Here is a 25,179-nt window from a genome sequence, read left to right as displayed (position 1 = left end):
GTTTCTCTGTCCTCATCTACATCCATAGACATTAATATGGAGAAAGTATGTGCCCCCCACATCCTCCTCCGGGGGCTTCTCTGTCCTCATCTACATCCATAGACATTAATATGGAGAAAGTATGTGCCCCCCACATCCTCCTCCGGGGGCTTCTCTGTCCTCATCTACATCCATAGACATTAATATGGAGAAAGTATGTGCCCCCCACATCCACCTCCGGGGGCTTCTCTGTCCCCATCTACATCCATAGACATTAATATGGAGAAAGTATGTGCCCCCCACATCCACCTCCGGGGGCTTCTCTGTCCTCATCTACATCCATAGACATTAATATGGAGAAAGTATGTGCCCCCCACATCCTCCTCCGGGGGCTTCTCTGTCCTCATCTACATCCATAGACATTAATATGGAGAAAGTATGTGCCCCCCACATCCACCTCCGGGGGCTTCTCTGTCCCCATCTACATCCATAGACATTAATATGGAGACAGTATGTGCCCCCCACATCCACCTCCGGGGGCTTCACTGTCCTCATCTACATCCATAGACATTAATATGGAGACAGTATGTGCCCCCCACATCCTCCTCCGGGGGCTTCACTGTCCTCATCTACATCCATAGACATTAATATGGAGACAGTATGTGCCCCCCACATCCACCTCCGGGGGCTTCTCTGTCCTCATCTACATCCATAGACATTAATATGGAGAAAGTATGTGCCCCCCACATCCACCTCCGGGGGCTTCACTGTCCTCATCTACATCCATAGACATTAATATGGAGAAAGTATGTGCCCCCCACATCCACCTCCGGGGGCTTCTCTGTCCTCATCTACATCCATAGACATTAATATGGAGAAAGTATGTGCCCCCCACATCCACCTCCGGGGGCTTCACTGTCCTCATCTACATCCATAGACATTAATATGGAGAAAGTATGTGCCCCCCACATCCACCTCCGGGGGCTTCACTGTCCTCATCTACATCCATAGACATTAATATGGAGACAGTATGTGCCCCCCACATCCTCCTCCGGGGGCTTCACTGTCCTCATCTACATCCATAGACATTAATATGGAGACAGTATGTGCCCCCCACATCCACCTCCGGGGGCTTCACTGTCCTCATCTACATCCATAGACATTAATATGGAGACAGTATGTGCCCCCCACATCCTCCTCCGGGGGTTTCTCTGTCCTCATCTACATCCATAGACATTAATATGGAGAAAGTATGTGCCCCCCACATCCTCCTCCGGGGGCTTCTCTGTCCCCATCTACATCCATAGACATTAATATGGAGACAGTATGTGCCCCCCACATCCACCTCCGGGGGCTTCACTGTCCTCATCTACATCCATAGACATTAATATGGAGACAGTATGTGCCCCCCACATCCTCCTCCGGGGGCTTCACTGTCCTCATCTACATCCATAGACATTAATATGGAGACAGTATGTGCCCCCCACATCCACCTCCGGGGGCTTCTCTGTCCTCATCTACATCCATAGACATTAATATGGAGAAAGTATGTGCCCCCCACATCCACCTCCGGGGGCTTCACTGTCCTCATCTACATCCATAGACATTAATATGGAGAAAGTATGTGCCCCCCACATCCACCTCCGGGGGCTTCTCTGTCCTCATCTACATCCATAGACATTAATATGGAGACAGTATGTGCCCCCCACATCCACCTCCGGGGGCTTCACTGTCCTCATCTACATCCATAGACATTAATATGGAGACAGTATGTGCCCCCCACATCCTCCTCCGGGGGCTTCACTGTCCTCATCTACATCCATAGACATTAATATGGAGACAGTATGTGCCCCCCACATCCTCCTCCGGGGGCTTCACTGTCCTCATCTACATCCATAGACATTAATATGGAGAAAGTATGTGCCCCCCACATCCACCTCCGGGGGCTTCACTGTCCTCATCTACATCCATAGACATTAATATGGAGACAGTATGTGCCCCCCACATCCTCCTCCGGGGGCTTCTCTGTCCTCATCTACATCCATAGACATTAATATGGAGAAAGTATGTGCCCCCCACATCCTCCTCCGGGGGCTTCACTGTCCTCATCTACATCCATAGACATTAATATGGAGACAGTATGTGCCCCCCACATCCTCCTCCGGGGGCTTCTCTGTCCTCATCTACATCCATAGACATTAATATGGAGAAAGTATGTGCCCCCCACATCCTCCTCCGGGGGCTTCACTGTCCTCATCTACATCCATAGACATTAATATGGAGACAGTATGTGCCCCCCACATCCTCCTCCGGGGGCTTCACTGTCCTCATCTACATCCATAGACATTAATATGGAGACAGTATGTGCCCCCCACATCCTCCTCCGGGGGCTTCACTGTCCTCATCTACATCCATAGACATTAATATGGAGACAGTATGTGCCCCCCACATCCTCCTCCGGGGGCTTCTCTGTCCTCATCTACATCCATAGACATTAATATGGAGAAAGTATGTGCCCCCCACATCCTCCTCCGGGGGCTTCACTGTCCTCATCTACATCTATAGACATTAATATGGAGACAGTATGTGCCCCCCACATCCACCTCCGGGGGCTTCACTGTCCTCATCTACATCCATAGACATTAATATGGAGACAGTATGTGCCCCCCACATCCTCCTCCGGGGGCTTCTCTGTCCTCATCTACATCCATAGACATTAATATGGAGACAGTATGTGCCCCCCACATCCACCTCCGGGGGCTTCTCTGTCCTCATCTACATCCATAGACATTAATATGGAGAAAGTATGTGCCCCCCACATCCTCCTCCGGGGGCTTCACTGTCCTCATCTACATCCATAGACATTAATATGGAGACAGTATGTGCCCCCCACATCCTCCTCCGGGGGCTTCTCTGTCCTCATCTACATCCATAGACATTAATATGGAGAAAGTATGTGCCCCCCACATCCTCCTCCGGGGGCTTCACTGTCCTCATCTACATCCATAGACATTAATATGGAGACAGTATGTTGCCCCCCACATCCTCCTCCGGGGGCTTCTCTGTCCTCATCTACATCCATAGACATTAATATGGAGAAAGTATGTGCCCCCCACATCCTCCTCCGGGGGCTTCTCTGTCCTCATCTACATCTATAGACATTAATATGGAGAAAGTATGTGCCCCCCACATCCTCCTCCGGGGGCTTCACTGTCCTCATCTACATCCATAGACATTAATATGGAGACAGTATGTGCCCCCCACATCCTCCTCCGGGGGCTTCTCTGTCCTCATCTACATCTATAGACATTAATATGGAGAAAGTATGTGCCCCCCACATCCTCCTCCGGGGGCTTCACTGTCCTCATCTACATCCATAGACATTAATATGGAGAAAGTATGTGCCCCCCACATCCACCTCCGGGGGCTTGTCTGTCCTCATCTACATCCATAGACATTAATATGGAGAAAGTATGTGCCCCCCACATCCTCCTCCGGGGGCTTCACTGTCCTCATCTACATCCATAGACATTAATATGGAGACAGTATGTGCCCCCACATCCTCCTCCGGGGGCTTCACTGTCCTCATCTACATCCATAGACATTAATATGGAGACAGTATGTGCCCCCCACATCCTCCTCCGGGGGCTTCACTGTCCTCATCTACATCCATAGACGTTAATATGGAGAAAGTATGTGCCCCCCACATCCTCCTCCGGGGGCTTCTCTGTCCTCATCTACATCCATAGACATTAATATGGAGACAGTATGTGCCCCCCACATCCTCCTCCGGGGGCTTCTGTGTCCTCATCTATATCCATAGACGTTAATATGGAGAAAGTATGTGCCCCCCACATCCTCCTCCGGGGGCTTCTCTGTCCTCATCTACATCCATAGACATTAATATGGAGAAAGTATGTGCCCCCCACATCCTCCTCCGGGGGCTTCAATGTCCTCATCTACATCCATAGACATTAATATGGAGAAAGTATGTGCCCCCCACATCCTCCTCCGGGGGCTTCACTGTCCTCATCTACATCCATAGACATTAATATGGAGACAGTATGTGCCCCCCACATCCACCTCCGGGGGCTTCACTGTCCTCATCTACATCCATAGACATTAATATGGAGACAGTATGTGCCCCCCACATCCTCCTCCGGGGGCTTCTCTGTCCTCATCTACATCCATAGACATTAATATGGAGACAGTATGTGCCCCCCACATCCTCCTCCGGGGGCTTCTCTGTCCTCATCTACATCCATAGACATTAATATGGAGACAGTATGTGCCCCCCACATCCTCCTCCGGGGGCTTCTCTGTCCTCATCTACATCCATAGACATTAATATGGAGACAGTATGTGCCCCCCACATCCTCCTCCGGGGGCTTCTCTGTCCTCATCTACATCCATAGACATTAATATGGAGAAAGTATGTGCCCCCCACATCCACCTCCGGGGGCTTCACTGTCCTCATCTACATCCATAGACATTAATATGGAGACAGTATGTGCCCCCCACATCCTCCTCCGGGGGCTTCTCTGTCCTCATCTACATCCATAGACATTAATATGGAGACAGTATGTGCCCCCCACATCCTCCTCCGGGGGCTTCTGTGTCCTCATCTATATCCATAGACGTTAATATGGAGACAGTATGTGCCCCCCACATCCACCTCCGGGGGCTTCACTGTCCTCATCTACATCCATAGACATTAATATGGAGAAAGTATGTGCCCCCCACATCCTCCTCCGGGGGCTTCACTGTCCTCATCTACATCTATAGACATTAATATGGAGAAAGTATGTGCCCCCCACATCCACCTCCGGGGGCTTCTCTGTCCTCATCTACATCCATAGACATTAATATGGAGAAAGTATGTGCCCCCCACATCCTCCTCCGGGGGCTTCACTGTCCTCATCTACATCCATAGACATTAATATGGAGACAGTATGTGCCCCCCACATCCACCTCCGGGGGCTTCTCTGTCCTCATCTACATCTATAGACATTAATATGGAGAAAGTATGTGCCCCCCACATCCTCCTCCGGGGGCTTCACTGTCCTCATCTACATCCATAGACATTAATATGGAGACAGTATGTGCCCCCCACATCCACCTCCGGGGGCTTCTCTGTCCTCATCTACATCTATAGACATTAATATGGAGAAAGTATGTGCCCCCCACATCCTCCTCCGGGGGCTTCACTGTCCTCATCTACATCCATAGACATTAATATGGAGAAAGTATGTGCCCCCCACATCCACCTCCGGGGGCTTCTCTGTCCTCATCTACATCCATAGACATTAATATGGAGACAGTATGTGCCCCCCACATCCACCTCCGGGGGCTTCTCTGTCCTCATCTACATCCATAGACATTAATATGGAGACAGTATGTGCCCCCCACATCCACCTCCGGGGGCTTCTCTGTCCTCATCTACATCCATAGACATTAATATGGAGACAGTATGTGCCCCCCACATCCACCTCCGGGGGCTTCTCTGTCCTCATCTACATCCATAGACATTAATATGGAGAAAGTATGTGCCCCCCACATCCACCTCCGGGGGCTTCACTGTCCTCATCTACATCCATAGACATTAATATGGAGACAGTATGTGCCCCCCACATCCACCTCCGGGGGCTTCTCTGTCCTCATCTACATCCATAGACATTAATATGGAGACAGTATGTGCCCCCCACATCCACCTCCGGGGGCTTCACTGTCCTCATCTACATCCATAGACATTAATATGGAGACAGTATGTGCCCCCCACATCCACCTCCGGGGGCTTCTCTGTCCTCATCTACATCCATAGACATTAATATGGAGACAGTATGTGCCCCCCACATCCACCTCCGGGGGCTTCTCTGTCCTCATCTACATCCATAGACATTAATATGGAGAAAGTATGTGCCCCCCACATCCTCCTCCGGGGGCTTCTCTGTCCTCATCTACATCCATAGACATTAATATGGAGACAGTATGTGCCCCCCACATCCTCCTCCGGGGGCTTCACTGTCCTCATCTACATCCATAGACATTAATATGGAGACAGTATGTGCCCCCCACATCCTCCTCCGGGGGCTTCACTGTCCTCATCTACATCCATAGACATTAATATGGAGACAGTATGTGCCCCCCACATCCTCCTCCGGGGGCTTCACTGTCCTCATCTACATCCATAGACATTAATATGGAGAAAGTATGTGCCCCCCACATCCTCCTCCGGGGGCTTCTCTGTCCTCATCTACATCCATAGACATTAATATGGAGACAGTATGTGCCCCCCACATCCTCCTCCGGGGGCTTCACTGTCCTCATCTACATCCATAGACATTAATATGGAGACAGTATGTGCCCCCCACATCCTCCTCCGGGGGCTTCTCTGTCCTCATCTACATCCATAGATATTAATATGGAGAAAGTATGTGCCCCCCACATCCTCCTCCGGGGGCTTCACTGTCCTCATCTACATCTATAGACATTAATATGGAGAAAGTATGTGCCCCCCACATCCTCCTCCGGGGGCTTCTCTGTCCTCATCTACATCCATAGACATTAATATGGAGACAGTATGTGCCCCCCACATCCTCCTCCGGGGGCTTCACTGTCCTCATCTACATCTATAGACATTAATATGGAGAAAGTATGTGCCCCCCACATCCTCCTCCGGGGGCTTCTCTGTCCTCATCTACATCCATAGACATTAATATGGAGACAGTATGTGCCCCCCACATCCTCCTCCGGGGGCTTCTCTGTCCTCATCTACATCCATAGACATTAATATGGAGACAGTATGTGCCCCCCACATCCACCTCCGGGGGCTTCACTGCCCTCATCTACATCCATAGACATTAATATGGAGACAGTATGTGCCCCCCACATCCTCCTCCGGGGGCTTCACTGCCCTCATCTACATCCATAGACATTAATATGGAGACAGTATGTGCCCCCCACATCCTCCTCCGGGGGCTTCTCTGTCCTCATCTACATCCATAGACATTAATATGGAGAAAGTATGTGCCCCCCACATCCTCCTCCGGGGGCTTCTCTGTCCTCATCTACATCCATAGACATTAATATGGAGACAGTATGTGCCCCCCACATCCACCTCCGGGGGCTTCACTGTCCTCATCTACATCCATAGACATTAATATGGAGACAGTATGTGCCCCCCACATCCTCCTCCGGGGGCTTCACTGCCCTCATCTACATCCATAGACATTAATATGGAGACAGTATGTGCCCCCCACATCCTCCTCCGGGGGCTTCTCTGTCCTCATCTACATCCATAGACATTAATATGGAGACAGTATGTGCCCCCCACATCCACCTCCGGGGGCTTCTCTGTCCTCATCTACATCCATAGACATTAATATGGAGAAAGTATGTGCCCCCCACATCCTCCTCCGGGGGCTTCACTGTCCTCATCTACATCCATAGACATTAATATGGAGACAGTATGTGCCCCCCACATCCTCCTCCGGGGGCTTCACTGTCCTCATCTACATCCATAGACATTAATATGGAGACAGTATGTGCCCCCCACATCCACCTCCGGGGGCTTCACTGTCCTCACCTACATCTATAGACATTAATATGGAGACAGTATGTGCCCCCCACATCCACCTCCGGGGGCTTCACTGTTCTCATCTACATCCATAGACATTAATATGGAGACAATATGTTGCCCCCCACATCCTCCTCCGGGGGCTTCTCTGTCCTCATCTACATCCATAGACATTAATATGGAGACAGTATGTGCCCCCCACATCCTCCTCCGGGGGCTTCTCTGTCCTCATCTACATCCATAGACATTAATATGGAGAAAGTATGTGCCCCCCACATCCACCTCCGGGGGCTTCACTGTCCTCATCTACATCCATAGACATTAATATGGAGACAGTATGTGCCCCCCACATCCTCCTCCGGGGGCTTCTCTGTCCTCATCTACATCCATAGACATTAATATGGAGAAAGTATGTGCCCCCCACATCCTCCTCCGGGGGCTTCACTGTTCTCATCTACATCCATAGACATTAATATGGAGACAATATGTTGCCCCCCACATCCTCCTCCGGGGGCTTCACTGTTCTCATCTACATCTATAGACATTAATATGGAGACAGTATGTGCCCCCCACATCCACCTCCGGGGGCTTCACTGTCCTCATCTACATCCATAGACATTAATATGGAGACAGTATGTGCCCCCCACATCCTCCTCCGGGGGCTTCTCTGTCCTCATCTACATCCATAGACATTAATATGGAGAAAGTATGTGCCCCCCACATCCACCTCCGGGGGCTTCACTGTCCTCATCTACATCCATAGACATTAATATGGAGACAGTATGTGCCCCCCACATCCTCCTCCGGGGGCTTCACTGTTCTCATCTACATCTATAGACATTAATATGGAGACAGTATGTGCCCCCCACATCCACCTCCGGGGGCTTCACTGTCCTCATCTACATCTATAGACATTAATATGGAGACAATATGTTGCCCCCCACATCCTCCTCCGGGGGCTTCACTGTTCTCATCTACATCTATAGACATTAATATGGAGACAGTATGTGCCCCCCACATCCTCCTCCGGGGGCTTCACTGTTCTCATCTACATCTATAGACATTAATATGGAGACAATATGTTGCCCCCCACATCCTCCTCCGGGGGCTTCACTGTTCTCATCTACATCTATAGACATTAATATGGAGACAGTATGTGCCCCCCACATCCACCTCCGGGGGCTTCACTGTCCTCACCTACATCTATAGACATTAATATGGAGACAGTATGTGCCCCCCACATCCACCTCCGGGGGCTTCACTGTTCTCATCTACATCCATAGACATTAATATGGAGACAATATGTTGCCCCCCACATCCTCCTCCGGGGGCTTCTCTGTCCTCATCTACATCCATAGACATTAATATGGAGACAGTATGTGCCCCCCACATCCTCCTCCGGGGGCTTCTCTGTCCTCATCTACATCCATAGACATTAATATGGAGACAGTATGTGCCCCCCACATCCACCTCCGGGGGCTTCACTGTCCTCATCTACATCCATAGACATTAATATGGAGAAAGTATGTGCCCCCCCACATCCTCCTCCGGGGGCTTCACTGTTCTCATCTACATCCATAGACATTAATATGGAGACAATATGTTGCCCCCCACATCCACCTCCGGGGGCTTCACTGTTCTCATCTACATCCATAGACATTAATATGGAGAAAGTATGTGCCCCCCACATCATCCTCCGGGGGCTTCTCTGTCCTCATCTACATCCATAGACATTAATATGGAGAAAGTATGTGCCCCCCACATCCACCTCCGGGGGCTTCTCTGTCCTCATCTACATTAATATGGAGAAAGTATGTGCCCCCCACATCCACCTCCGGGGGCTTCACTGTTCTCATCTACATCCATAGACATTAATATGGAGACAATATGTTGCCCCCCACATCTTCCTCCGGGGGCTTCACTGTTCTCATCTACATCCATAGACATTAATATGGAGACAATATGTTGCCCCCCACATCCACCTCCGGGGGCTTCACTGTTCTCATCTACATCCATAGACATTAATATGGAGAAAGTATGTGCCCCCCACATCATCCTCCGGGGGCTTCTCTGTCCTCATCTACATCCATAGACATTAATATGGAGAAAGTATGTGCCCCCCACATCCACCTCCGGGGGCTTCACTGTCCTCATCTACATCCATAGACATTAATATGGAGACAGTATGTGCCCCCCACATCCTCCTCCGGGGGCTTCTCTGTCCTCATCTACATCCATAGACATTAATATGGAGAAAGTATGTGCCCCCCACATCCTCCTCCGGGGGCTTCTCTGTCCTCATCTACATCCATAGACATTAATATGGAGAAAGTATGTGCCCCCCACATCCTCCTCCGGGGGCTTCACTGTCCTCATCTACATCCATAGACATTAATATGGAGAAAGTATGTGCCCCCCACATCCTCCTCCGGGGGCTTCACTGTCCTCATCTACATCCATAGACATTAATATGGAGAAAGTATGTGCCCCCCACATCCTCCTCCGGGGGCTTCTCTGTCCTCATCTACATCCATAGACATTAATATGGAGAAAGTATGTGCCCCCCACATCCACCTCCGGGGGCTTCACTGTCCTCATCTACATCCATAGACATTAATATGTAGAAAGTATGTGCCCCCCACATCCTCCTCCGGGGGCTTCACTGTCCTCATCTACATCCATAGACATTAATATGGAGACAGTATGTGCCCCCCACATCCTCCTCCGGGGGCTTCTCTGTCCTCATCTACATCCATAGACATTAATATGGAGAAAGTATGTGCCCCCCACATCCTCCTCCGGGGGCTTCTCTGTCCTCATCTACATCCATAGACATTAATATGGAGAAAGTATGTGCCCCCCACATCCTCCTCCGGGGGCTTCTCTGTCCTCATCTACATCCATAGACATTAATATGGAGAAAGTATGTGCCCCCCACATCCTCCTCCGGGGGCTTCACTGTCCTCATCTACATCCATAGACATTAATATGGAGACAGTATGTGCCCCCCACATCCTCCTCCGGGGGCTTCACTGTCCTCATCTACATCCATAGACATTAATATGGAGAAAGTATGTGCCCCCCACATCCTCCTCCGGGGGCTTCACTGCCCTCATCTACATCCATAGACATTAATATGGAGACAGTATGTGCCCCCATATCCATAGAAGGGGCGCGGGGTCTCACCTGTACAGTATGGTTCACCCCGACCTTGATCAGCCGTTTGATCAGTTCTGCTGAATGCTGGAAATGGACTTTAGCTAAAGAGACAAGAAGATCGGTCACGTAGAGCAAAGGTCTCAGCCCAACCAAACATTTCATCCGACACGCAAACTCTAACCCTGACTACAAAACAATGTTGCCCTAAGGCCGGGGTCACACTAGCGTAGAATATGGACGGGACGAGTGCTATGTGAAAAAACATCGCAGCGCTCGGCCCAGTGATAATCTATGGGGCAGCTCCCATCACCGTTTTTTTTCTCGGGCGTATTCAGCATGCTACAATTGTACACGTATATCGGCCGAGTCTCGCGAATGCAAGTCTATGGGTGCGAGAAAAACTCGCACACCATACGGACCATCCAAATACGCAACCATTTTCCTCATGTCAGCCCATTAGGCCATTAAAATCAATGGAGAAAATCAGTGAGAAATGTAAAGCCATACGGATCATCGCATTGCAATCACATTACACACGGATGACCATAAGGAGGACACTCGTGCGGCTCTCGGCAGGGAGACTTTTCATACATTTAGTGTGACCCCGGCGTAACACAATCCCCTCATTAATCACCCTAAGACCCTGTAATATCTGATCATTAAACACTATCTGGGCAGGGATCTGAGGAGTAATCAGCCTCGGGGTTCCCAAACCCTGGAAGGTTCTGATCTTCTCCAGCTGGACTTTCTAAAGCTCTTAGTATCTGATCTTTAATCATCCGCTGGGCTTTTTGGTAGCATCTGACCCCATTACAACATACTTCAAAGTCCACATATCTAGAATGTGTCTTTGCTCACCGTCTGCCATGCCATGGACCAGTAATAGGTTCTTCACTCTGAAGCCATGGATGTTGTGTAGGACACTGGAGGCCTAGAACACAGCAGAAAGGATTGTACGATATTCTGATGATATCTGCCCCCAGTGGGGGTAACAAATGCAAGATGATGAATCCAGAGCCCATTATTGATCACTCCCCTGCACTGCGCTCGGGCTCTTCCATATAATCCTCTACCTGATATGTGTTGTCCTCTGCAGATGGCATACCCAGGTAACGCTCCGAGAAGGCCGAAGCTGCGGGAAAGAGAAAGAACAGTTTGTGTCAAGCAGTCCCATGTAAAACGCATTCATATTCTTTTTGTCCACTGGTAAATACAAACCTAGATCCGAAACAGTTGTGCAACTGTGTAAGATGTAAAGAAAACCAGAATGCGGTGATCTGGAAATCTCTTATCACCGTATTTTCTCCACAGAACAGATTGGACATTAAACGTTGGATATTTTTCCTTTCTTTGGGGGCATGCATCCTGTAGTGAAATATGTATATGTATGGATGTATGACCAGCAGTAACTTAGCATCTGTCATTAGACTGCAGATCACACGAAGGTCATGACCAGTGTTATCCTGAGAAAAAGACAGTCTTCCTAGTCTCACCCCAGGGGGATGTCCTGAGAACACACAAAGTAGAAACATTTCACACCTTCTGACTCCTTTGAACAGACATGCCAATTGCAGCATGACACTGTTTACTATGAGCGAGGTCACACAAATAGGTTCCATGAAAAATAATGTATTCATTGGTAAAATAGCCAGGATCCAGTCACAAACCAAGGATTAGAATATTAACCCGAGAGGCTGGTCTAGAAATCTGACCTCCAGGTTGACTCTATAAATTAGGCCTTTACACATAGAAAGTTCTTCACAGATTGAGGGGCAGCCAAGCTGATGTGATCCATTCCCTATTTATCACCCCCTCAGGGAGCAGAATGCCAGACTGCAAAGTTTAGATATTTCTGTAAGTTTTCTCCCTTTATTTTTACAACGGTTTTTGCATATTTGTATGTCACTTTTTATTTCCATATTTTTATATCCTTTTATTGTAAGCACTGTACCTTTTCTATTAAAGCTTAAAACTTTAATAAGTTTGAACCTTGTATGCTCTAAAGAATCCATAGCCTTAGAGTGTGTTCGGTGAGTGGTGGCAGCGTGTATGAGCGGGTGTGTGGCCTGGGTCAGTGTGTGATTTATGCTCCCATTATAGCATAGGACAGAGGTTGGATGCTGGACTTAGTGAGGGGAGATAGATTAACCCTTGCAGGCGCAACCCAAGTCACGTGCTGAGAAGCAGGTATGTGACACATCCGATGTCAGAATATTAGGACAGGTGTATGCTTTCCCTACAATGAGTCATCCTGTAGATGGCTGTAACTGTAGATATAGACACGAGTGCCCTTTCTGTGGGGGCATCCATCCGATGTCAGAATATCAGGAAACCTTAAACCTTTCTACCAACCTGTCGGTTTGTGGGTAGTACACCGACGTGCGTAGCTGTTTAATCCGGAGCAGCTTATATAGCTCCCTGGTCACCTTGCATATAAAAGGAGTCCCCTGATCTGTGAGGATCTCCTTTGGTAGCCCTGTAAGGAGGAAGACCGGGCTGCGGGTACCTGTGTGATGCCGTGTCTGGAACGGTCAGGGCTGCGTCCAGTGTTGCCGGGGGGAAAGAATGGAGAACCGGATAGGACTGATGACCAGGTGAGAGGGGGGTGTGGCGAACAGAGGGAGGAGAGCAGGAAACGCAGGAAGTGTCAGAAGTTTCCTGCCGGCAGAGAGTAGAGACAGGTGTGTGCGGCGCTCTGCAGACACAGAGGGAGCACGGAGCTGAGACCCATCCGAGGTTACGTGAGGGCCCCACGGGAACAGGGAGTGTACAGAGCGTCGGGCACAACTCCAGACAGTGTGAGGTGCTCGCAGTAAGGAATGGGTGCCAGGTGCCAGATCGTGAGCTGTATTCCCCTTTGTGGAACGGTGTTCGGCGAAGTACGCACCACGTAGAGACTTCCTCGGTGTTACCCTCTTCGATTCTACGGATTAATGGACTCAACAAGTAAAACCGGAGACCGTCCGTTGCCACCAGAAGCTTGTTCATGTGTTGGCGGGAAACGACTGAAGACCCCGTGCCGGCCGCTGCTGGGACTACAACCCTCATCGGACTGCATGCGGCTGAGGAATATTGGAGTTAGTTTAATAATAAGTCTGTTGTGCTATATTGTAATTCCATTTGTTGATTACCTGTTGTTTCCCTGCGAGGAGTTTTCTTAATTGATATAAGTAAATTGCATTATTACCAACCATTGCTCTGCATCCCCCTGCTTTCCTGCATCCTGGTACCTGCTTATATTTGGCGTAGTCGGCAGGATGCAGTCTAGGAACACAGAGACAGCAGGTCAATCAGTCATGAGTACCCCAAGGTCCATCTTACCGCTGGGTGCCATGCTCAGCAATCTCCCGAAATTCGCGGGGAGCGATGTAATGCTGTGGGACTGGACAGAGCGGGCTGATGGTGCATCCTATGACCCCTGCTATGCAAGCAGAGATTGCTGTGATGGCCCTGGACGGGGAGACCAGATGTTCTGTAATGTTTCGGTCCCCTCATGAACGGGACACTCTGACCAAGGTGTTACGAATTTTGGAAGAGATGCATGGGGATCCCAGCGATGTCGGGGAATTGCGGATGCAAATGTTTCTCCACATTCAGAGGGAGGGGGAATCAGTGACTCAGTACATGAATGCTTTACAAGAGATGCACGCGTCTATTGCCAAATGGGACGATGTGGTGGCAATAGGAGTGGGGCCTCCTGACGGGATATTGAGGGACCAATTTGTGGTGGTCCTTAGGGACGTGTTGCTCAAGCAAGCTTTGTGGGAGCACCTGCGTACCAATCCGCGCATGACCTTCCTAGAGATTGGGTCAGAAGCACGCATGAGGGAGCAAGAGCAGGGGACAGCAGCCTTGGCAGAGATGATCCGGAGCAATGAGGTACCCGCATCGCCCGCTGCTGAGCCAGAATGGGCCCAGAAGATCCAGAAGGAAATATGATAAATGCGGGAATAGTGGTCCAGCCTCAGAAGAGCTCCCGCGACCCAAGATACGTCCAGAGACAGGAGTGATTTTGAGTCCCGCTTGTCCATCGAACCTCGCCAGACAGTGGATTTCAACTTGTTTTGGGTGTGGAAATACTGGACATTATGCCCGAGGATGTGTGAGACAGGGGCGGTTCTTACCTCGGCAGTCGTTAATCTAGTGGGCTTCGTGGTTGGCTGATGCCGCCCGAAGCCTGAAAGACCAAGGAAGAGAGAAGGTAGTCCCAAAGGTTTCATCTCCATGAGCCCTACCCGTTGAAGTGAACAGGTGAGCTGTCCGTTGCTTGATCGATACTGGATCACAAGTGACCACCATGCCAGAAGCGTATTTTAGACATCATTTTGCAGAAGTGTTGCAACTGGAATTGGGCCCAGTGATCAGACTAACGGTCGCCAACCAGATGCCCATCCCAGTCGCAGGGGTGATATGGATGGAGATTAAGGTGTGTGGAAAAGACATGGGCCGCAAGGGCGTCATGTTGGTCACCGGAGATGTAGGCCGTGGGCCTGCAGTGACTCTTGGGATGAATGTACTGAAGGAAGTTGGAACCCTTCTGATCAGGGAGCCGCAAGAGGCCTTCTTGGATCGTTGGAGTCTGCACACCCTCTAGAGAAAGGTATTTCAACAGCTGATATGGGCTGCCCAGGCGACGTTAAGTGATGGAAAGGTTCTGGAGAAGGTGATGGTTCCTGCAGCTGCTAAACTCATCCTACCGCCTGGTCAGACCATGCTCACGTTGCCCGTACACGCCTGTACGCCTCTTGAAGGAGTGTAAGTGCAGATAGAGCCAAGACATTCTCTGGACTCCTCGTTGCTCGGACATTAGCAACTGTCCATGATGGTAATGTTGTGGTGTGGTGCGTCAACCTGGGGGAAGACAATCTTACTCTCCCGCCCAAAAGTGAAGTGGCTCAAGTATTGGGAATGCCGGAAGAGTTGATGCAACCGGAGGCCCCACAGTTGGCAAGGAGCAATAGTGTAGACAAGTTGGCAGTAAAACAAGGAGACCCATGGACTGTAGGGATTACCATGATGCTGGAGAAGTCGCCTGGAAGCATGAAGGAGGGTCGTCGAATTTTGTAGCAGATGCTGGCTGAACTGATGGGACTCTCACCACAACAGGTGCAACAGGTGGAAGCTGTAATGGAACGCTACCAGGGGGTCTTCGTTCCCATTGAAGATCACTTCGGGTGCACCACGGCCATCACCCACGAGATCCCTATGGGGAATGCTGCCCCAGTACAGGAGAGATATCGTCAGATGCCACCTCAGATGTATAAGGATGTAAAGGAAATGTTGGCCCACCTGCTGCAAAGTGGAGTCATACCTGAGAGTCAGAGCCCATGGGGGACCCTTATTGTTTTAGTCCGGAAAAAGGATGGAACCCTGTGCTTCTTTATTGATTACAGACCACTAAATGCTTGTACAGTGCGGGACTCCAACCCATTGCCCAGGATTGATGAATACCTGTCTGCCTTGGGGAAGGCAAAGTACTTTTCGTCACTGGATCGGGCCTGTGGGTACTGGCAGGTGCCCATGGCTGAACATGACCGGCCGAAGACGGCGTTCATACTGCCCATGAGATTGTTCGAGTTTAATAAGATGCCTTTTGGCTTGACTAATGCTCCTGGGACGTTTCAGCGGTTGATGGAAAGATGCTTAGGGAACTTGAATTTCGAAGCAACACTCATCTACTTTGACAACCTCATTGCCTATGTGGCCACTTTTGAGGAACATCTTCGGCGGCTGGAGCAAGTGTTGAGTCAGCTGCAGAGTCACGGTCTAAAAGTGAAGCCTCAGAAATGCCACCTTTTTTTGCCAACAAATTGAATATCTGGGACACATCGTCTCCACTGAGGGAGTGAGACTGGCGTGTGAAAAGATAGCAGCTGTGCAAGAGAGGGCCACCCCGACAACAGTAAAAGATGTTTTGGCCTTCCTGAGGCTTACCGGGTACTATCGAAGGTTTATGAAGCATTTCACCAATATCGCTAACCCGCTGCTGGAACTGTTAAAGGGAGAGCCCTCTGGTTTGAAGAATCAAGCTATTCAAAGGGGAAGCAGTCATGAGGAAGCCTTCAGAGCCTTGAAAATGGCCTTGACAGAGGCCCCAATACTCACCTACGTGGATTTCTCACAGCCCTTCTTCCTCCACACTGATGGGAGCCTACATGGCCTGGGGGCCGTTTTATCACAAATGCAGGAAGGGAAGGAACGAGTGATAGCCTATGCGAGCCGGTCTCTTAATGACGTGGACTGAAATCTGGACAACTACAGCTCTTTCAAGTTGGAACTGCTGGCATTGGTGTGGGCAATGACCGAAAAGTTTGCAGAGTATTTGTTGGGGTCTGAAGACTTGGTGCGTACCGATAATAATCCCCTCATCCAGCTGGAAAATGCAAAATGGAGGGCCTTAAAATAATGATGGGTGGCCTGCTAGGCGAAGGATCGCTACAAGATTGCTTATCGAGCTGGGGCTAAGAATACACGCGTCAATGCCCTCTCGCGAGTGACTCATGAGCGGCCTGAATGCGACAGAGGAATTGGAGGCAGAGGAGATTCCTGGATTCCGGGACCTTGCTAGGTCATTGGTGGCGATACAGGGACAGATTGGAGAGGCGTCTGGAGAACAAGTGCTAGGACGGCCTCGGGATGACTGGGTGCAGGTCCAACAAGCAGACACAGAGCTTTCCCAGCTGAGACAGTGGGTGGCCCTGAAGCAACTTCCCAGCCAGGGAGAGACGCTCTGTTCCCAGGGGCTCTGCAGATTCTAAGACAGTGGGATAGGCTTCAGTTGGAAGATGGATTGCTATATAGAAGAGTACAGCTGGTGCGGGAATTGGGGGGTCATGTGGTAAGTGGTGCTCCCAGAAAAGTTGATCCATGTGTCCGTGTGGTAGTTACGGAGGCCCATGAGAGGGGGGATCACTTTGGTCCGGAGAAGACGTTACAGTGGTTACAGAAGCTGGTGTATCTCCTCCGACTGAAGGCTGCAGTAGAGGATGTATGTCAATGATGCCGGAGCTGTGAACTAGACAAACCTCAAGAGCAGAGAACTCCGAAACAGACCATCGTGACTTCTGCCCTCTTAGAGCTGTTGATGATTAGCTACCTAGCTGTAGGCCCGCCACATCTCGGGTATGAACATTGTCTGGTGATGACAGATCACTTCACTTAGGCTAGTTTCACACTAGCATTTCGCTGAGCTGCGGAGGGCTGTGGACTTCCTCTGTGAAGCCCCGCCCACGGCCACACCTCTGCCGTTCAGCTCCGCCCACTTCCGCATGCGGCCTGCATACCTATCTTTAACATTAGGATGATGTGATAGTAGCAATTGGATGAATATAAAACTTAACCTTTAATAGGTATAAAGAAGGGAGAGGACCTTTGTGCAAATGGTGAACCCTAACCATCACAGAAATGGGGAGGGAAAGGAAAACAAAAAAAACAATAACACTGACCGTGCTAATTGGTCATTTCTCTTGGATTAGTTACCCAGCTCTACATACTATCTTTAACATTAGGTATGCAGGTCGTGCGGATGTATGCGGATGCCTCCACATGTGTCGTTTTGACGCTGCAGAGAAAAAAAGAAATTCCAACCATCTGTGTTTTACGTGGGTCACCGCATCGTCAAAACGACGCATGCGGAGGCATCCGCAAACATCCGCATGGCCTAGTGTTAAAGATAGGTACCAGGCCGCATGCGGAAGTGGGCAGAGCCGAGCGGCAGTGGGAGTGGCTTCACAGAGGAAGTCCGCAGCTCAGCAAAACGCTAGTGTGAAACTAGCCTAAGTTCGCTGTAGTGACTTCGACCCAGGATAAAGGTACCTTCACACATAACGATATCGTTAACGATATCGTTGTTTTTTGTGACGTAGGAACGATATCGTTAAGGAAATCGTTATGTGTGACAGCGACCAACGATCAGGCCCCTGCTGGGAGACCGTTGGTCGCTGAGGAAAGTCCAGAACTTTATTTCGTCGCTGGACTTCCCGCTGACATCGCTGAATCGGCGTGTGTGACACCGATCCAGCGATGTCTTCACTGGTAACCAGGGTAAATATCGGGTTACTAAGAGCAGGGCCGCGCTTAGTAACCTGATGTTTACCCTGGTTACCATTGTAAACGTTAAAAAAACAAACACTACATACTTACCTTCAGCTGTCTGTCCCCGGCGCTGTGCTTCTCTGCACTCCTCCTGCATCCTGTGTCAGCGCCGGCCAGCCGGAAAGCAGAGTGGTGACGTCACCGCTCTGCTTTCCGGCTCACCGGTGCTGACAGTGCAGAGGAAAGCAGAGCGCCGGAGGACAGACAGCTGAAGGTAAGTATGTAGTGTTTGTTTTTTTAACGTTTACGCTGGTAACCAGGGTAAACATCGGGTTACTAAGCGCGGCCCTGCGCTTAGTAACCCGATGTTTACCCTGGTTACCGGGGACCTCAGGATCGTTGGTCGCTGGAGAGCTGTCTGTGTGACAGCTCTCCAGCGACCACACAGCGACGCTGCAGCGATCGACATCGTTGTCGGTATCGCTGCAGCGTCGCTCAGTGTGACGGTACCTTTAGACTGCTGAGTCAGCTGCGCAGGCCATCTGCAGAGACTTCATCTGGGTGTATGATTGCCCGAAGAGGATTCATTCTGACCAAGGCTTTTGCTTCCAAGGTCGAGTGATGGAAGAGTTATGCCGTTTGTAACAGATTGAGAAATCGAGAACTACGCTCTATCATCCTCAGGGAAATGGCACTCAACGTTTCAATCAAACGTTCATTCAGATGCTCTGAACATTGGCGGAAGTTCGGAAAATATGGTGATCTGAGTTCATGGCTGAATTGGTCTGGGTGTACAACAATCGAGTTACCAGTAAAACAGAATACACTCCATATACTTTGCTATTCGGGAGAAAGGGACGGGATCACTGGGCTGGAGTTAGACCCAGAAGAAGCATACCTGCGGACGGGGGTGTCTTCCTTGGTTCGAGAACATCGACACAGACTCTTCACCGACTCGTAGAGATGAAGTTCCGGGAACTCCAGCACCATGAGAGGCCGCCAACTTGAGGGACAGCACGGAGAACAGGAGATCAGGTGTTGATCCGGGAAAAGCGGCCCCAGGGAAAACTGGACCATCGATGGGAGAAGACCCCGCATCAAGTGAAGCGCCAAGTCGGCTCTGATGGGCCGAAGTATGAAGTTCAACCTGAATGAGAAAGAAACACCTACCCGAATAGTTCATTGCAGCATGTTGCGGCCCTGTTTGTCGCAGGGACCGGAGGAAGGAGAAAGATTGCTGAGCATCACCGAAGCACCCACTCCAAGAGTTCTCAACTGTGATGAGGAAGAGACACTTGCCTCGGCCCCAGATTTGAATTATTCACCATCCACCGGTCCCAGGGAAGTGCCCAGGCCTGAAGCAGCAGGGATGGCAGATTCATCGGACCAAAGTGTTCTCTCGCCTCCTATCAGTCAACCTGAATTATGCCGGTCGGAGCAGACAACCGCTGGAGTACCTCACACTCGTTATGAACAAAACCACCTTATTTGGCAGCATATTATTGAAAGAGTGTAAGAGTGTGAATGTCTGATGAAGGAGCTCTCGCCCGTGGAATGGCGAGTTAAAGGAGGGCCGGAATTTAAGGAGGAAGACCGGGCTGTGGGTACCTGTGTGATGCCGGGTCCGGATCTGTCAGGGCTGCGTCCAGTGTTGCCAGGGGAAAATAATGGAGAAAAGGACAGGACTGATGACCTGGTGAGTGGGGGTGTGGCGAGCAGAGGGAGGAGATAGCAGGATGTGAGGGAAGAGTCAGACGTTTCCCGCCGGCAGTAGAGACAGGTGTGCGCCGCACTCTGCGGACACAGAAGAAGCACGGAGCTGAGACCTGTCCGGGGTTACGTGGGGGCCCTGCGGAAATAGGGAGCGCGCAGAGCATCGGGTGCACCACCAGACAGTGTGAGGTGCTCGCAGTAAGGAACAGGTGCCAGATCATGAGCTGTATTCCCCTTTCTTGACCGACGTTCGGCGGAGCAAGCACCAGGTAGAGACTTCCTCGTTGTAACCCTGTTCTGTTCTACAGATTAATGGACTAGGAGCTAAACGGGTAAAACCGGAGACGGCCCGATGCTGCCAGAAGCTTGTTCATGTGTTGGCGGGAAATGCCTGAAGACCCCGTGCCGGCCGCTGCTGGGACAACAAACTTCATCGGACTGCATGTGGCTGAGGAACATTGGAGTCACGATAAAGTATGTTGTGCTATATTGTAATTCCATTTGTTGATTATCTGTTGTCTCCCTGTGAGGAGTTTTCTTAATTGTTATAAGTAAATTACATTACTGTTAACTCTTGCTCTGCATTCCCTGCCTTCCTGCATCCTGGTACCTGCTTACAGCCGAAGCCGACAAAACATTGCAAATAGATTGCGGGCTATTAGTTTTGCCGAGGTGTAGCGCATTGGTATCACCTCTGGGTACCGCGTGGCGTTGTCCATTATGACCAGAATATGTTGGTGGCCACGGGCAGATTTCACTATAGGCCCCACCAGATCCATTGCTATCTGCACAAAGGATACCTCTATAATGGGTAGAGGCACCAATGGACTCTGTAACTTCGCAATGGGTGTGGTTAGTTGGCATTCAGGACATGACTGACAATACCTCTGCACCGCAACATAAATCCCGGGCCAAAAGAACAGCTGCAGTATCCATGCTTGGGTTTTCTTTACCCCTAAGTGTAAAGAAACTGGGAGGACCCAGTGTGTGCGCCATCTCTAGTGCAGCCCGACAGTACAACTGAGGCACCCCCAGCTGTTCTACCACTTCATCTTGGATTTTATCAATCCTATACAACAATTCTTGGTTGACAGAAATGCGGGGGAAAAATGTTTCTGAACCCGGGTTCTGAGCCACCCCATTTATTTCCACCACCCTTTCTCATGCCCAGGCCAGGGATCCTGGAGCTGAGCTGTCCCAAATGTACCAGGGGACACTTCTAGCTATGGCATCGACGGAGTCTCCTCGACTTCTCTTGCCAATACCTCTAGGGGAAACCTATCGGGGTTACACTCTGCCCCTAGATTGGTGAGCCTTACGGCAAGTATCCTTGACTCTGGATCGTCGGGTTTCTTGCCCGGAATAACATTTACCCATTGGGTGGGCTAACCCTTGTCTCCCGCAGGGACAAGAATAGGGGCAAGTCTCTTCCCAATACAGTCCCATAAGGAAGGGTCTTCACCACTCCCATCATGTTTTATCTCTCCACACGGAGTGGAAAAAACAACCTCCACTGTCGGGAATTCTTGGAGGTCCCCATGTATACACAGCACCCCCACTTTCTGTCCATTGGGGTTGTCCCCGGCAACAATGGACCCATGGGCCAGAGTGACTAGGCTTCCCGAGTACAAGAGAGCCTCCGTTTGGTACCCATTTACGAGTACCTGGCACAGTTGGGGTTCGCTGCTTGATGTTCCTGGAGTTGCGATGCAGTCCGGTTGGGCGTACATCGAGACCCTGCACGTAAACCCGCAGTCCATAGGTTCAGCCATCAGGGGGTAGTTGGCAGCCACATGTCCGGGCCCTTGGCCTGGCCAGCACCTGATAGCGAAGGCACTGTTAGGCCGGGATCACACATGCGAGAAATACGTCTGAGTCTCGCATAGCAATACATGCAGCCTCACGCTCCGTTCCAGAGAGACAGCGGCAATGCCGGGTATTACCATGCGAGACTCGGACGTAGTTCTCGCATGTGTGATCCCGGCCCTAGTCTTGGGGACCGTTTTAAGGGATGATACCATGGATAAAATTTTTACGAATGGCATAAAAATAGTATCTATGCGAGCCCCAACTCTGAGTAACTCCTTATCTCCCAGTTTCTATGATCCAAATAAAACTAAAAATTCTTTAAATTGGTTATCAACTACGGGCTAATTTAAATGTGGACAACACCCTTGTAAGACCTGCTCTTGTTCTAAAAAAACTACATCCTTTTCATGTTCCAAAAACCATAAGAACTTCAAAATACAGAGTTTTCTAAATTGCAATTCCAATTATGTAGTGTACATACTAGAATGTTCTGAACGTAAATTAACATATGTGGGTTCTACCATCAGAAAATTCAAGGACAGGATCAGAGAACATCTACATGACATCGCTCAACCCACAACTCGTCATGTTTCTAATGCTTCAAATCATTTCATTCATATTCATGACAGACAATCACACATTTTAAAGTATTTGCAATAGAACAGGTCTGTAATGAGACAGAAAAAACCAGCGTGGTAGGGAGGCGTATTGGATCTACATACTCAATACCAGGGTACCTCTAAGATTACATTTAAAAAGGGAAATTATGTTGCACTATTGATATTTGTTTGTTTTTTTCTCATGTCTTGTGTTTTGTTCTAACTCTGTAATCTGTGTCTCAAACTTGTTATTCACACATGCTGCATCTCATTATATTGGGTAATCAATGTACCGGTATAGGCTTTTCACCTGATTGGGACACTTCTTATCCGGAGTCTGACTGCCCATTATGACACTGAGGACTAAGAACACGACACGTGTTCGAAACGCGTTCAGTTACTTACGGCATTTCTCCTCCGGTAATCACCAGCTCATGTCCAGCAGCCATTTTTCCTTGAGCTGGATTTCTCTTCTTTCCGGTTATGACCGGTTTAAGGGAACCTGGTCCCCTCCTACTTTCACCCTGGGGAAACCCCTCAGTATGGATTCGGGGCTGTCTGTCCCCAGTGAGGGGTCACACACCTTTCCCAGGCTCCTGGGATGGCGGGGCCTGAAGTGATAGCCAAAGTGGAGCAGAGTCCCATATAAAGTCCGGAGTGGCGGTATACTGCTCAATCAGTCCCACCACTTGGTCCAGAGCCCGGGTCCCCTTGCCCCACCCAACACTGTATGGCTGCTCTCAGAGCACTCAGCAGCCGCTCGACCACCACCCTCTCTACCATCTGGAAAGGGGTTAAGGTCTCAGGCTGAAGCCATTTTTTTTACCAGCTGCAGCAAGTCATATGCCTGAGACCACGGGGCAAACTCCGTGAATGACCACTGAAATACCCGCTGAGCCTGCATGTACCGTAGTCGCTGGGGAGGAGGTCTCTCGCAGAGCCGCATTGTGTTGCAGAATCAAATTGTCGGTCTACTGCTAATGCTGAAACTCCTGCAACTTCCGCTGTTGCGCTTGAGAGAAGGCCAACTGTCTTAGTATTTCCTCCATCTTGTCAGCGGTCTTGGGCTGCAGCGTTGCAGGCCTAATAACCAACATGCAGCGGGCGTTGGAGTATGCCTCAGTTCACACTGCCTGCATTCTCCACCAAGCTGTAGTGCGGTGGTTGACAGCACACATAAGCTGGATGTTGCAGAGCCACCTGCTCTGCAGCTTGTAAACTAAGACTTACAAACCTGTTGTGAGTTCTGTTTTTGGGCTCCCTCTGGTGGTTACTGATGGTCCTGGGTGACTTGTCTTTCCTGGGTCTCTGGGTTCCACCTGTTCCATCAGGATATGGGAGTTTCCTATTTAACCTGGCTTTGCTGGCATTTCCTCGCCGGTTATCAATGTATCCAGTGTGTCTTGTTACCGCTGCTCCCTGCTCCTAGAACCTTCTGGTCAAGCTAAGTTTGGATTTTCCTGTTTTGGTGTTTTGCTTTATTTGGTTTTTAGTCCAGCCTGCAGATATGTGATTCTTGCTGCTGGTTGCTCTAGTGGGCTGAAATTGCTCCTCATGTACCATGAGTTGGCACATGAGTTCAAGTAATTTCAGGATGGTTTTTTGAAGGGTTTTTCGCTGACCGCGCAGTTCACTTTTGTATCCTCTGCTATCTAGCTTTAGCGGGCCTCATTTTGCTGAAACTGTTTTCATACTGCGTATGTGCTTTCCTCTCATTTCACCGTCATTATATGTGGGGGGCTGCTATTTCTGTGGGGGATTTATCTGGAGGCAAGAGAGGTCTGTGTTTCTTCTAATAGGGGAAGTTAGATCTTCGGCTGGAGCGAGACGTCTAGGATCATCGTAGGCACGTTCCCCGGCTACTTTTATTTGTGTGTTAGGTTCAGGGTCGCGGTCAGCTCAGGTTCCATCGCCCTAGAGCTTGTTTGTATCTGTGCTTGTCCTTTAGTGATCCCCTGCCATTGGGATCATGACAGTATAACTGGCCCACAAAGTGTTAATTGTATTGGCTGAAGTAGGAGGATAAGTAGTCTGAGGAAGTTTTTTTTTTTTTTTCTTTCTCTTTCCCTCAGAGTTTGCTGCCTAGCCTTATTGCAGCCTGGCTACTTCCTCCTCCTCTTAATCTTTGAATGGCTCTGATCCCAGCTGTTTATCATGGACGTCCAGAGTTTGGCTTCCAGCCTGAATAATCTTGCCACTAAGGTTCAAAATATACAGGATTTTGTTGTACATGCTCCTATGTCTGAACCTAGAATTCCTGTCCCAGAGTTTTTTTCTGGAGATAGATCTCGTTTTCTGAATTTTAGGAAC

General features: G+C 49.8%; 1 protein-coding gene across 3 annotated transcripts in view; it reads right to left on the bottom strand.

The window, feature by feature from the left end:
- DPP10 (dipeptidyl peptidase like 10) overlaps positions 1-25,179 on the bottom strand; it is a 634,899-nt gene that overhangs the window by 105,343 nt on the left and 504,377 nt on the right. For all 3 annotated transcript variants that reach the window (XM_069732554.1, XM_069732555.1, XM_069732553.1), the window contains 3 exons: positions 11,788-11,846; positions 11,573-11,645; positions 10,742-10,815 (listed from right to left, as the gene is read on the bottom strand). In XM_069732554.1, coding sequence (XP_069588655.1) covers positions 10,742-10,815; positions 11,573-11,645; positions 11,788-11,846 — 206 coding nt within the window. The remainder of the gene's footprint in view (positions 1-10,741; positions 10,816-11,572; positions 11,646-11,787; positions 11,847-25,179) is intronic.

This window comes from Ranitomeya imitator, chromosome 7 (genome assembly GCF_032444005.1).
Source record: "Ranitomeya imitator isolate aRanImi1 chromosome 7, aRanImi1.pri, whole genome shotgun sequence".
NCBI classification, from domain to species: domain Eukaryota; kingdom Metazoa; phylum Chordata; class Amphibia; order Anura; family Dendrobatidae; genus Ranitomeya; species Ranitomeya imitator.
Note: the sequence above shows the minus strand (reverse complement) of the source record. Positions and strands in the feature narration are given on the sequence as shown.